A 14510-nucleotide genomic window follows, 5' to 3' on the forward strand; every position below is an offset into this window, starting at 1 on the left:
GCATCAGATCCCATTACAGATGGTTGTGAGACACCATGTGGTTGCTGGGATTTGAACTCAGGACTTTTGGAAGAGCAGTCAGTGTTCTTAACTGCCGAGTCATTTCTCCAGCCCCTGGGTATCCTGTCTCTCTCTACACATGATGACATGGTTTCTCTTATCATCATGTCTCTTATTGGCTAGGTGACCATGTCTAGTTGCTTCTCAGGATCTGTTTTCTTTCTAGTCTACATGTATATAAAGCAGAAGATGAAAGAATTCTTTCCTTATGTGTGCCTTCATCCCCATCCTGTCCCTTTCTCCATCTCTAGGACACCCCCTTTGTCCTTTCTGTCCTCTTCCTTGCTGCCTCCCTTTGAGTGCCACCCACTCTCCCTCTCTTTCTCTCTATTCTCCTTTGCCTTCCTCTGGTCATGTCTCCTTCCTAGTTTAGCTCCCATTTTCTCCCATGCCTACTTCTGCCTGTTGAAGAATGAAGCATCTTCAGCATTCTCCCATCAGGTCTTATGCTGACTGACTTTCTCCAGGCTCCTGTGATGGCTCCCTGGTCTTCCTTCAGCCTCCACCTTCTGCTGCTGTTCCTGTGGCTGCTGCCCTTGACTAGGGCCCATCGCTTCTCTGTACCAAACACCAGCTTCAACCACCTGGTGCTGGCACCAGACCAGGGCAAACTCTACGTGGGTGCAGTGAATCACCTCTTCCAGCTCAGCCCTGAGCTGAAGATGGAGTCTGTGGCTGTCACTGGCCCTGTCATTGACAGTCCTGATTGTGTGCCTTTCCGTGACCTGGCTGAGTGCCCACAGGCCCAGCTCACTGACAATGCCAACCAGCTCTTGCTGGTAAGCAGCAGGGCACAGGAGCTGGTGGCTTGTGGGCAAGTGAGGCAGGGTGTGTGTGAGAAACGGCGCCTTGGGGATGTGACTCAAGTGCTGTACCAAGCTGAGGACCCTGGCGATGGGCAGTTTGTGGCTGCCAGTACCCTGGGAGTGACCACAGTAGGCCTGGTGATGCCCTTGCCGGGTCAAGACCTCCTGCTGGTGGCCAGAGGCCTTGCAGGCAAGCTGTCAGCAGGAGTGCCACCCCTAACTGTGCGCCAGCTGGCTGGGTCACAGCCTTTCTCCAGTGAAGGTTTGGGAAGGCTTGTGGTGGGTGACTTTTCAGACTATAACAATAGCTATGTAGGGGCTTTTTCTGATGCTCATTTTGCCTACTTTGTTTTCCGTCGCCGTGGGGCTCGGGCCCAGGCTGAGTACCGCTCCTATGTAGCTCGAGTCTGCCTCGGAGATGTCAACCTTTATTCCTATGTGGAAGTGCCCCTTACCTGCCATGGCCAGGGCCTTATCCAGGCTGCCTTCCTTGCTCCGGACACCTTGCTAGGTGCATTTTCAGCAGGCACAAGTCAGGCACAGGCGGCTCTGTGTGCCTTTCCGTTAGTTAACCTGGACAGGAGTATGGAACAAGCCAGACGACTTTGCTATACTACTGGTGGTCAGGGTCCCAGCGGCATGGAAGAAGCCACTGTGGAATATGGTGTCACATCCCGTTGTGTCACTCTGCCTCCTGTGAGTGGTGAGAGCCTGGCTCCCAAATTTTGACTGAGGGTTCTATCTTTACTGTCTGTGCCTTGCCCTGCTTTGTCAGCCCTTTCCTTCTGTGATATGGAACAGAGTACTCTCCAAGAATACCTACTGGTTCACCTCTTAGCTGAGTATCAATAGGTAGCAGATGGCTCTGTCTCGCAGCTCTGATCGCTCTCAGCCTTTCAATTCCTCCTAACTCCTTTCTCACTGGCTGTGGGGTAACCTCTGCTCCCAGGGGAGGGCCTACCCACCTGGTACTGAGAATTGATTCTCTATACTTTGCCTATCTAGGACTCCCCTGAGTCATACCCCTGTGGTGATGAACACACCCCCAGCCCCATCGCAGGCCGCCAACCCCTGGAGGCCCAGCCTCTGCTGCAGCTGGAACAGCCCATCAGTGCAGTGGCTGCTCTCCAGACAGATGGGCACACGATAGCCTTCCTGGGAGACACTCAGGGCCAACTACATAAGGTGAGATCCTGGCCACTGGGAGTGGTTTTGGATGGTCTTTACACTTTCAGGCTGTGTCCCACTGTGGGTCAGAAGGCCTCATTGTACCTGGGTATCTGGTAGGACCCACCTCCTGTTCTGGTTCTCAAATGAGAAACTACCTAGGAACCTCTGCAGGCAGCTGTGTTTTCTCTAACCAATGAGGGTGGTGCTGAAGGTGGATGGGGATGATATGTAGGTAGGCCCAGAGGACCTGATGCACAGAAGTAGCCTGGACCCAGGATTCTCTCTAAGGTAAAACATACCTTCCAGTAAACTTTTTGTCTTTATATCTGCCCTTCCTATATGGTAGAATGGCCTGGTATTCAAGAACCTCAGCCAGGGCTTTTCTGTTGCCCTAGCCTTGTTACTTTCTAGAGAATGGCATAACCTTGAGGGTCCTGAATGAGAAAAAGTGACATGTACCTTAATGGCCTATCAGGAGGGGGTGTCTGGCACTAGGGTAATAGACTACTTCCTGGGAGTCTTTATGCACATCTAAAGGAGCCAGGGAAACATGTGCCTACAATGGAGCTAGTCATTGTTTGGCAGGATGGCCCAGTTTTATCTTTGTGCCCCTACCCAGGTCTTTCTAAACAGTTCCCATGGCCAGGTATACCATTCCCAGCAAGTGGGGCCCCCAGGCTCAGCCATCAGCCCAGACCTGCTGGTAGACAACAGTGGAGACCACCTTTATGTCCTGACTGCCCAACAGGTAAGGCTTGTCTCTGGGGCTGGATGGGATATGTCTAAAAGGCTCACATCTTTATAACCACCTTTATCTCTCCCTTACTGCCCATCTAGGTAGACCGGATACTTGTGGCAACCTGTCCTCAGTTTCCTAACTGCACTACCTGCCTCCAGACCAGGGACCCACTGTGTGGCTGGTGCATCCTTCAAGGCAGGTGAGCATGGGCCCAGGCTTGAACTGATAGACACTGGGGGTCCAGGAAGCTGTCCATAGAAGCATTTGTAGGCATGCCAAGAGGCCAAATTTGCTCAGTGTTGCTGAGCTCCTTGATACTGTCTCAGATCATTGGATCACTGTTTGCCTTTCACTCCTGTAACCTTACCTCAAACCAGGCCTCTGATCTCTCCCAGGACCCATAACTTGCTGCTGGTGTTCCTTGGCCCACTCTAGCTTTCCTCTAACCTGGGCTGTCAGCCCAGGATTTATTTATCAAAACCTGAAGTATAGGCTTGGTATATATCTCAGTTAGTGAAGTGTTTGTCTAGCATGCATAAAACTCCGGGTTCAACTCCTACCACATATAAATTAGGCATGGTGCATGCATGGTAGTGCATACTTGTAATCCCAGAACTTGGGAGGTGGAGGCAGGAAGACTAGAAATCCAAGGCTACCTTCAGCTACAGTTTCAGGCTTACCTGGCATACAGGAACCCTTGTTGGAAGAGGGGTGATGAGGGAGAAAGGAATGAAGAAAGGAAAAGGGGAGAAACAAAGGAAGAAAGAAAGACAGAAAGAAAGGAGAAAAGAAGGAAGGAAAGAAGGAAGGAAGGGAGAGAGGAAGGGAAGAAGCCAGTGTTTTCTTCTTATAAGTAAGGCAACAACTTGGCCATGAAGCCCTATGTTCCTTTCACTCCTCCTTACTGCACTCCAGCCAGGCCATCCTCCTAACCTCATGCCAGGAAACCTGAGACTCACAAGGTGAGTCAATGGGTCCTCTGCCTGGCAGGTGTACTCGGAAGGGCCAGTGTGTTCGGGCAGCCCAGCCAAACCAGTGGCTGTGGAGCTATGAAGACAACCACTGCCTTCACATCCAGAGTTTGCTACCAGCCCAGCACCCCCGTCAGGAACAGGGCCAGGTGAGGTACTGACACTGCCAATCTTGTGGCTAATGTGGCCATTTCCTGTGGGAGCACAGTGTTAGCTGTTTCCTATTTATTTCTGCCCTAGCTGCCTCTGCCCACCACCCCAACATGACACACCACTCTGCTCTAGATCCATTTCCCTGCATCTCATGTGTCACAGATCACTCTGTCTATTCCTCGGCTGCCCACCCTGGCCATGGATGAATACTTTCACTGTGTCTTTGGGGACTACAACAGTCTGGCTCAGGTGGAAGGGCATCATGTGGTCTGTGCCACCCCTCCTCAAGATCAGATGCCACCTAATCCTCCAGGTTCAGGTGAGTGGACCCTTCAGGAGGGATCCTAGGGAGGAACTGCAGTGGGAAAGAGCTACAAGACCTTCTCTGCCACCACTATTTCCTTCCAGATCATGTCACCTTGCTCCTGGCCCTGATGTTTGAGGATGTGGTATTGGCTGCCACCACATTTTCCTTCTATGACTGCAGTGCTGTTCAGACCTTGGAAGTGGCTGCCCCGTGAGTTCCTGAGCCTGGCTCCTGATGGGTAAAGGTGGAAATCCCAGATGGCACGTAGCCTGAAAACTTCCCTGCCCTTTCAGGTGCCGTGCTTGTGTGAGCAGCCTGTGGTGGTGCCATTGGTGCCCCCAGAGTAGCCAGTGTGTATATGGAAAGCACTGCCCAGAGGGTGAAAAGGCTGTCTACAGTGCCCACGAGGTGGGTATGACTGACATACAAGCTCCTTGCACCTGATTAATCCAGAAGGCCACCCTAGCAGGACAGTGCCTGAGCCACCCAGGAATAATCTCATGCAATTTTGAAGAGCTAAGGCTGTCCTTTCCCTAGGTGGACATCCTGGTTCGTGGCCCAGAGGCTTGTCCCCAGGTTGAGGGTCTAGCAAGTCCCCAGTTGGTGCCTGTGGGCTGGGAGAGCCATGTGACCCTGCATATTCAGAACCTTCACTATTTCCAAGTGAGTAGTCAGATACATGGGGGAATGATGGAAGACTAGACAATGTCCACAAGACTAACATTATGACATCTGCCCCTTCTAGGGTCTGCCTGCCATGTACTACTGCTGGCTAGAGCTGCCTGGAAAACTGCAAAAGCTACCTGCCTCCCTAGAGGAGACATCCAGGGACTCCGGCCTCATTCACTGCCAGGCCCAGCAGGTGAAAGGCTGCTTGGTGTCTTAGGCAGCCCCCATCCACTCAAATGATCACACACACACACACACACACACACACACACACACACACACAGCTGTGCCCAGTCCCAGTCCCTCTTCCTCTTACCATTAGTTACAAAAGCCCACTCTGTGCTATACAGAGGACTACCACATCCGTTCTAAGGAGGTATTTTAAAGGAAGCAGGGGGCAGAGATATCCAAAGTCAGGGGTAAACACTGACCCCTGCCCTCTGCCCACAGTTCCACCCCTCTATGTCTCAGTGGGAGCTCCCAGTGCCCATCTATGTAACCAGGGGTGAGATCCAGCGGCTGGACAATACCGGTGATCTTCATGGTGAGCCCCAGGTGACAAGGCAGGTAGGGGCAGGATATGCAGCTCATTGGCAGTGGCTCAACATGCTGTTCTACCTTCCCTAGTGACTCTATATGACTGTGCCATGGGTCACCCTGACTGCAGCCATTGTCAGGCAGCCAATGGGAGCCTGAGTTGCTTGTGGTGTGGTGATGGCCAGCCTGCCTGCCGATATGGGCCACTGTGCCCACCAGGTGCTGTGGAACAGCTATGCCCTATACCCAGCATTGATGTGGTGAGACTCTTCTCTGTAGACTCTAGCTTCCCCACTTCCCCACTTGCCTCCACTGTCTGTTACTCCCTCATATCAAGCTGCTTGCCTCAGACTCCCAATCCCTAGTAGATTGGTCTAAACATTTTCCAGCAGTTAGCTGACTGGACACCACCACTGCAGAATGGGATGTGGGTTTGGAGAATCCTATCTGCCATCCTTCTCTGCTACAGATTGAACCCCTGACTGGTCCCCCAGAAGGTGGATTGGCCATCACCATCCTGGGTTCCAACCTGGGCCAGGCCTTTAATGATGTGCGAAATGCTGTGACTGTGGCTGGCCAGCCCTGCTACCCTGACCCTTCTCTCTACCGCATCTCTGCCCGGTGAGGTTCTGTAGCAGGCTGGGGAGAAGTGGGATGCTATCCAGAGTAGGCCTTCAGAAACTGGTCACCCAGAAAGAGGGGAGGCTTTAAGACAAGAAATGTAAGGCTCTGGGTCAGAACACAAAAGGGAAAGAGGCAGCAGAGGAGGAACAGGCTCCAGGCAGTCCTAGGCTCCCCCAGGGCTTGAGCAGCTACCATACCTTGATTCACTAGGATTATATGTGTGACATCTCCTGCTCCTAATGGCACTACTGGACCAGTCCAAGTGGCCATTAAGAGTCGTCCTCCTGGTATCTCGACCCAGCACTTCACCTACCAGGTCAGTAACTCCCCTAAGGTGGGAAGGAAGACATCAGACTGGATCCAGAGGGCAGCAGGAAGCACTGCTGCTGTGTCTAAGAAGGAAGCCACATGATCTCAGTGGAGAGCAGGCTGGGGACAGTGTTGTCATGACAAGGACGGTGGCACTGGCAGCTGTCCAGAGGCAGGCAGGCAGTGAATAAACAAGAACAACAGACAGCCAGGGTAAAGAACACATACAATTTGTTGCAACCCTGGTAAGAGATGAGAAGAAAGTAGGGATACCCTCAGATGCTAGCCTGAGCCCTGGGCATGTAGATCACTGTGGAGTGGAAAGCCCAGGGTGAAAGTAGGAGGCAGGGGGTGGGTTATGACAAGTTCTGTTATAGTGCCCCAAGTTGGTGACTGGACCCTAGAGCTTAGAGCTTGGGAGGTCCCAGGTGCAAACTGCTCAAGAGAGAGAAAGTGATAGCAATGGCAGGGATAGACAGGAAGAAAGCTAACCTATGCAAAACTGAAGAAAGGCATAGCACTTCAGAAAGAAAGATGCAGTCTACTGAGGATCCTGACTAAAGAGACCAACGAGTGGGCCTGTACCTCAATGCTGGAGGGTCTTGAGGATGGGCCCTGTGTCTACTCCAGTCTACCCTGTTCCCCAGGACCCTGTCCTGCTGAGCTTGAATCCTCAGTGGGGCCCCCAGGCAGGAGGCACCCAGCTCACCATCCATGGGCAGTACCTCCAGACAGGAGGCAACGTCAGTGCCTTTGTGGGTGACCAACCTTGCCCTATGTAAGTATCCAACCCAGCTCAACTATTCCAGGCTTGGCCACTCTCAACTGGAGGACCCTCTTATTCAATGGGCCAGTGTATTCAAGGCTTCCTTGAAATTCTTAGAGAAGTGGTACCATACCTATCCCTAGTAATCTCTGCCCCTACTGAGGGAAGCACGTGGGCCTCTTCCTGGAGGACTGAACCTCTCACTAGGGCTGAGCCCAAAGTGAGAACATATCCACTCCACTGCAGCCAGGAGCCTGTGTGTCCTGAAATCATCATATGCCACACCATGCCCCAGACAGAGCCAGGAGAAGCAGTCGTCTTCGTAGTATTTGGCCATGTTGAACGCAAACTACTCACCACCCCTTTTCGATACACTGCCAACCCCCAAGTGGTGGAAGCAGAGCCTAGTGTCAGCTTCCGGGGGTGAGTTCTTGGCCAACTCACATTGAACCATTTGAAAGATGGGGTACTGGGGCTGAACTACCTAAGATCCTCTTAACTCTTTTGACTTTAATCCTGGTACAGAGGTGGACGAGTGATTCGAGTCAGGGGTACAGGCTTAGATGTTGTATGGCAGCCCTTGCTGTCTGTGTGGCTGGAGGATGAGCCCCGAGTGAAGACTTTGGGGGTCCAGGCCCAGGATGTGAACCCAAGTAGGAGTTGTGGTGCCCCTGCTGCAGATCCCCAGGCTTGTGTCTATCTTGAGAGCGGCTTACTACAGGTGAGTCTCCCACCTCCAGCAGAGAATGCTCAGTGAGGGGCAAGGGAGGTTGCCAGGACCACTGACTGACTGATCTGTATCACTGCTCCTCAGTGCTCCACCCTGTGCTCTGTCAACTCATCCAGCCTCCTCCTGTGCCACAGTCCAGCGGTGCCAGATGGAGCACTCCCAAAGCGAGTCTTCTTTGCCCTAGACAACATGCAAGTAGACTTTGCCAGTGCTAGTGGGGGCCAGGGATTCCTATACCAGCCTAACCCTCGCCTGGCTCCACTCAGTCATGAGGGGATTACTCACCCCTACCGCCTCAAGCCAGGCCATGTCCTGGATGTGGAGGTAAGTGTGACACCAGCCAGGCACTGCCTAAACACTCACCATCCTGAGGAGGATGGGATGGGATGAGATCCGTGGAGGGGTCCCACAGGCTCAGGCTCCTGCTTGTGTCCCAGGGAGAGGGCCTCAATCTGGGAATCAGCAAGGAGGAGGTGCAGGTGCATATTGGAGATGGAGAGTGCCTGGTGAAGACACTGACGCTTACTCACTTGTACTGTGAGCCACCCCCACAAGCCCCTCAGCCCACCAATGGTTCAGGCACCCTGCTGCAGTTTGTGGTAAGTGTGCGACCCTGGTGGATGGGCTGTGTGCTGCAGGCACACGCTCAGGAGCCCTGTTCCCCCAGGTGCAGATGGGCAATGTGCGCCTGGCTCTAGGCCCTGTCCAGTATGAAGCAGAGCCCATGATGTCCACCTTTCCTGTGGAGGCCCAGGTGGGCCTGGGCATGGGTACTGCCATGCTGATTGCTGCAGTGCTCCTCCTCACCTTCATGTACAGGTGAGGATATTCCCTCATCAGTACATGTGGGCAAATTTCCCATGGCAGGCCCTAGGCCAGTGGCTATCCTTGTACGGGCCTGTGGCTATGCTGGCCTCTTTCTCCAGGCACAAGAGCAAGCAGGCATTGCGAGACTATCAGAAGGTGCTTGTACAGTTGGAGAACCTGGAGACTGGTGTGGGTGACCAGTGCCGCAAGGAGTTCACAGGTGTGTGGGGATACAGGTGGGAGGACAGGGCATTCACCAGACCTAAATCTACATCTTGATGGGTCCTGGCCTGCAGACCTGATGACTGAGATGACAGACCTCACCAGTGACCTAGAGGCCAGTGGGATTCCCTTCCTGGATTACAGAACATATGCTGAGCGTGCCTTCTTCCCCGGTCATGTTGGCTGCCCACTGCAGTCAGTGCTCGAGGGGCCTATAGAAGAGGGTCGCCGTATCACCATGTGCCAGGGTCTCACACAACTCTCCAATTTGCTCAACAGCAAGCTCTTCCTTCTCACAGTGAGAGCCACATGGATGGTGGGGACAGGAAGGGCAGGGGAGTCTAAGCTGGTAGGGAGATGGGGCTGGGGACTGGTCAGACCCAGGTAGAGACACGGTCATAGGAAGAGGGTGAGTATGGTGCTTTGGAGAATGAATACCAACTTCCTCTCTAGCTCATCCACACCTTAGAGGAGCAGCCAACCTTCTCCCAGAGGGACCGCTGCCATGTGGCGTCACTACTTTCTCTGGCTCTGCACAGCAAGCTTGAATATTTGACTGACATCATGAGAACTCTGCTTGGTGACCTAGCAGCTCATTATGTACACAAGAACCCCAAGCTCATGTTACGCAGGTTGGCCTTGACCTAAATATGCAGGCAGGGGCAGGGGCAGGGGCTTATCTCTAACTCATTGCCAATACATGTGGTGTGGGATCTGGTCCTGAAGTCAGGAGCCAGGAACTCCAGGAGTGAGGTCAGAGATGATTTGAGGACTATCCTCACCAGGGTCTTGGGGCTTCTTCCATACAGGACAGAGAACATGGTAGAGAAGCTGCTCACCAACTGGCTATCTATCTGTCTCTATGCCTTCTTAAAGGTGAGGAGCACTGTCCAGCATTTAGGAGCTTCTGCCTGGTTGTGGTCTCCATAACTAATACCCAAATCACTAAGACTTAGGGTGGGCCATCAGATGAAGGTCATAAGATCCTTTTCTCTGCTCAATGGACCTATAAGAGGTCCAAGACAAGAGAGTTCTGGAAAGGGAGGGTATTGTGCTCCTTCTCCAGCTGACTGTTAAGTAGGGACAAAAAGGGCTTGGGGCCCAGCCCAGGGACCTGTGACGGCTGGCTGGCCTTTGCAAATCCTTGCAATAGGCTACTAGCTGCCCCTCCTAGTCCCACCATGCCCTATACTGGGCCTTGCTGGATCCACTAGTCTGTAGCCAATGGCTGGCCCATTTTAATGGTTGTAGGAAGTGGCTGGCGAGCCATTGTACATGCTCTTCCGGGCCATCAAGTACCAGGTGGACAAAGGCCCTGTGGACGCTGTGACAGGCAAGGCAAAACGAACTCTGAATGACAGTCACCTGCTACGAGAGGATGTGGAGTTTCGGCCCCTGACCCTGATGGCACTGGTAGGACCAGGGGCTGGTGGGGCAACAGGAAACAGTGAAGTGCATAGAGTGCCAGCCCGGGTGCTTGATACAGACACCATCACCCAAGTCAAGGAGAAGGTGTTGGATCAAATCTACAAGGGAACCCCCTTCTCCCAGAGGCCTTCAGTGCACTCCCTAGACCTTGGTAAGAAAGCCAGCCTTACTCTCTCCTGCTCACTCACTGCTCCTCCCACAGCAGCAGCTGTTCAGCTACTACTAATGAGAAACTCAGTAAGTAGGCTGTGTGCTTATGGGCTTCTCTGGGTCCTTCTAGAGTGGCGCTCAGGCCTAGCTGGTCACCTAACCCTGTCAGATGAGGACTTGACCTCTGTGACTCAAAACCACTGGAAGAGACTCAACACCCTACAACACTACAAGGTGCTAATGGGTGGCAGCAGGACAAGGTAGATGGGACAGGGGCTGCCTCTAGGATCAATCTGTGATCTCATTCCCACCTTCAGGTCCCAGATGGAGCAACAGTGGTACTCATTCCTCAGCTGCACAATGATAGCACTGTCTCCCAGAGTATGGGCCAGTCTGGCTGCCCTTCTGGAGAGAGTGAGTCTCTTGGTCCAGACATTTCCATCTGCCAGGAACCCCAGCACTGCTCAGGTAGCCCAGGGTTAAATTCATTAAAGCCCCAGGCTGGGCCAGCGGAAGTCCTGGCTACCATATCTGCCTCATCTAGGTTCCCCACCCCTCCTTGTCAGTGGGATAGCCAGATCTCCAGGCTGAACCAAGATGTGGAAATTTTGGAAACATGGGGTGTTAGGCTGAGAAAGTTCCTAGGCCATCTCTCTTGTTCCCTACCTTCTCCCTCCTTGCTCTTTCCTCACCCCATCCTAAGAGAAGTGTGGGTTGTGTATCTTTGGTTGCATATTGAGGGCAGGAACACAAGACAGAGGTGACGCTTCTGTGCTCTTAGACACTCCCATGCTAGAAGATGGTGAGGAAGGTGGAGTTCGGCTCTGGCACCTGGTAAAGGCCACTGAAGAGACAGAAGGGGCCAAAGTGCGACGCAGCAGCCTCCGGGAACGAGAACGAGAACGGGCACGAGCCAAGGCCATTCCTGAAATCTATCTTACTCGCTTACTTTCAATGAAGGTTGGTGAAGCCAGAGTAGTCAGGCAGTGGAGCAGGGTTGTCAAGACATGGTGACTGAGTTTGGGAAGAGGTGTGGTTCTGGTGAGGCAGGGGGTAGCACCCTTTACATCCTACTGTCACATAGTCCTCATAACCCACCTACAGGGCACCCTGCAGAAGTTTGTGGATGACACCTTCCAGGCCATTCTTAGCATGAATCGACCTGTGCCTATTGCTGTTAAGTACCTATTTGACTTCTTGGATGAGCTGGCAGAGAAACATGGCATTGAAGATCCAGAAACCCTGCACATTTGGAAGACAAACAGGTACCTTTCCTGTTGACTTCTCTCCTTCCCACTGTGTGTGGAATTTCAGAGGGACAAGAACATTATGACAGGGTAGCAGGTCCAGAATAGGAATCCAAGCTTTATAGCATCACCCTAAGTTTCTGCTCTCACTCTACAGCCTAGACTAATAATAGGAGTGTCCAGGCTCAGATCACTTGGGCCACGAGGACAGCTTTCCGTGGAAAACAAAGCCTGAGTTTACTGCTGCCTAGGTCCCCAGCTCTAAGACAGACATCCATGTGGAGGAGTGGGGAGCTGGAACACAAGGGGAAGAGGCCACAATGGCAGGCTGGTCCTCATCCCCATACCTGACCTGTGCCTCCAGCCTACTACTGCGATTCTGGGTGAATGCCTTGAAGAACCCACAGCTCATCTTTGATGTACGAGTGTCAGACAATGAGGATGCCATCTTGGCTGTCATTGCACAGACCTTCATCGATTCCTGCATGGTCTCGGAGCATAAAGTGGGCCGGGTGAGGGCAGAAGCAGGAAACCAGAGGCAAATAGAAGAGTTTGTGGGGAGTGCAGAGCCTGAGTGCTGAGAGGGATGGTGTCACGGAAGTAGGAGGTGGTAGTGTGTGTGTGGTTCTGCTACCTCCCTGTTTACACTTCTCACCTCCTCTACCTGGAATAGGATTCCCCAGTGAACAAACTGCTCTATGCCCGGGAGATCCCTCGTTACAAGCAGATGGTAGAGAAGTAAGTATCAGAGCCTTTGGGGTTGGGGATCAGAGATGCAGGACCCTAACCCTGCTGACTTTTCCAGGTACTATGCGGACATTCGCCAGAGCTCTCCAGCGAGCTATCAAGAAATGAACTCAGCTCTGGCTGAACTCTCTGGGGTGAGACATGGCCCAAGGGACCTAGTCCTCCACATTTAGGGGGAAAGTAACTGGCAGAGTAAAAGTGGAGAGCCTTGGGTCTTAAGGTCTGGGATAAGGAACTCACTGCCCCACATGCTACCCATAGAATTATACCTCTGCTCCCCACTGTCTGGAGGCTCTTCGAGAACTTTACAACCACATCCACAGGTATTATGACCAGGTGAGGCCAGAACATTCTTGAGGGGAGAGGGCAAGCACTTGGAGGAGGTGTATCCAAGATAATGGCCCACAGAACCTCCCTGACAGTGTGGGGGATGTTTGGGGATAGCCCAATTCAGATAGAAGGAAGAAAGGATGGGAGCCATCCTGTGCTGAAAGGACCCAGATTGGGAAATGGTCTTGGTTTTTACCTAGGTCTCCCTGGGCAGGACTGTTTCCCCAGGCACTTGTTGAGATAGAATAAGGAATGATGGCCCTCAGTTGATAGGCAGAGGGGTGGGATTTCAAACAGGTGTACTCTGCTATCCTGACAGATCATCAGTGCCCTGGAGGAGGACCCTGTGGCCCAGAAGATGCAGCTGGCTTGCCGCCTGCAGCAGGTCGCTGCCTTGGTGGAGTACAAAGTGACTGATCTGTGAACTAGGGCCACAGCAATCACCTGAGACCTTCCAACTTATAGAACAGTGAGCAGGAGCCACCACCAAAGTACCATATGACCCTGATTAAGCAGTAACCGAGGAGGAGGACAGCAAGGCTATCTAGAGTACCTACCACCCCCATCTGCTTGATTCTAATTTATAATAATCCCTACCCTTTTTCCTACTGTATTTATTTGCTTGCTGGAAAATCACATCTGGAAATAAAGTAGAAACACATTTTTTTAAAAAAAAAAAAAACAATCTCAATCTGCTGCCCCTGACTTTTGCCAAGTGTCAGCTCTCAGTATTACCTGGACTTGAGGTGAAAGGCATGTGTGGAGATTATACGGGAACCATCTGCCTTCTTGCCACTTCTCCCAATACCAGGGTTCACTCCCCAGACATGCCCAGGTTCTGCACAGGGCTTCTCTACAAGCCTTTCTTCTATATACCTTTGTCCTTGGTCCAGTTGTCCAATCTGGCACCCTTGGGGAAAGAAGAGATAATTAGCCCCTTCATACGTTGCCCTGTCCCTCCTTTCCTGACCTCCCAGGCCCTGCAGGGAACTGTACTCTCCATCTATGCCTGTCCCACCCATACCAGTTCTTTCTTATCATGGAACACTGGACAAAGTGTCTCCTACTTTGAGATAAGTACTGCCACTGCCAAGGCCCCTCCATTTCATTCAGTTTCTGGCTAGCCTCCTATCTTCACTTTTGTCCCTTTATTCTCATCTAAAAGCAATTAGAGTAGGCTCTCTCACAGTTTCATCTCATTCTGTTTTAATTTTATGTATATGGATGGTTTGCCTGCATGTATGTCTATATACTCCTTGTGCCAGGAAGATGAGAAGAGGGTGTCAGTCTTCTGGGAACTGGAGTTGTAGACATGTAAGCTGCCATATAGATGTTAGGAACTGAACATGGATAAAAGCAGCCACTATTGTTAACCACTGAGACATCTCTCCAGGCCATTTTTATTTTTCTATTTTTATTTTTTTAAGATATATTTATTTATTTTATGTATATGAGTACACTGTAACTGTCTTCAGACATACCAGAAGAAGGATCCCATTACAGAAGGTTGTGAGCCACCATGTGGTTACTGGGAATTGAACTCAGGACCTCTGGAAGAGCGGTCAGTGCTCTTAACCGCTGAGCCATTTTTATTTTTAAAGATAGGGTTTTATGCATGTCCAGATGGCCTTGAACTTGCTATGTAGCTGAGCATAACCTGAAACTTCTGAGTACTTCTTGAGTACTGAGATTACACATTCCACCACAACTTGTTTATTAAGTACTGGGCATCATCCTA

General features: G+C 51.9%; 1 protein-coding gene across 1 annotated transcript; it reads left to right on the forward strand.

Annotated features, from left to right (window-relative positions):
- Nucleotides 1–506: 506 nt before the first annotated feature.
- PLXNB3 (plexin B3) lies at nt 507–13214 on the forward strand (the record flags this gene model as incomplete). The annotated part of the gene is made up of 34 exons (XM_080910694.1): nt 507–1562; nt 1872–2051; nt 2656–2784; nt 2874–2974; nt 3766–3895; nt 4062–4218; nt 4308–4416; nt 4500–4614; nt 4744–4869; nt 4952–5068; nt 5326–5419; nt 5503–5672; nt 5882–6033; nt 6247–6352; nt 6993–7123; nt 7358–7534; nt 7637–7832; nt 7926–8165; nt 8279–8440; nt 8509–8660; nt 8768–8868; nt 8945–9168; nt 9324–9502; nt 9680–9746; nt 10122–10449; nt 10579–10682; nt 10766–10862; nt 11230–11408; nt 11553–11713; nt 12060–12207; nt 12369–12433; nt 12501–12576; nt 12704–12778; nt 13092–13214. The coding sequence occupies 34 exons, from the start codon at nt 507–509 to the stop codon at nt 13194–13196; spliced, it is 5709 nt and encodes a 1902-aa protein (XP_080766820.1). The 3' UTR covers nt 13197–13214.
- Nucleotides 13215–14510: the final 1296 nt, after the last annotated feature.

Source organism: Micromys minutus, assembly GCF_963924665.1.
Source record: "Micromys minutus genome assembly, chromosome: X".
NCBI classification, from domain to species: domain Eukaryota; kingdom Metazoa; phylum Chordata; class Mammalia; order Rodentia; family Muridae; genus Micromys; species Micromys minutus.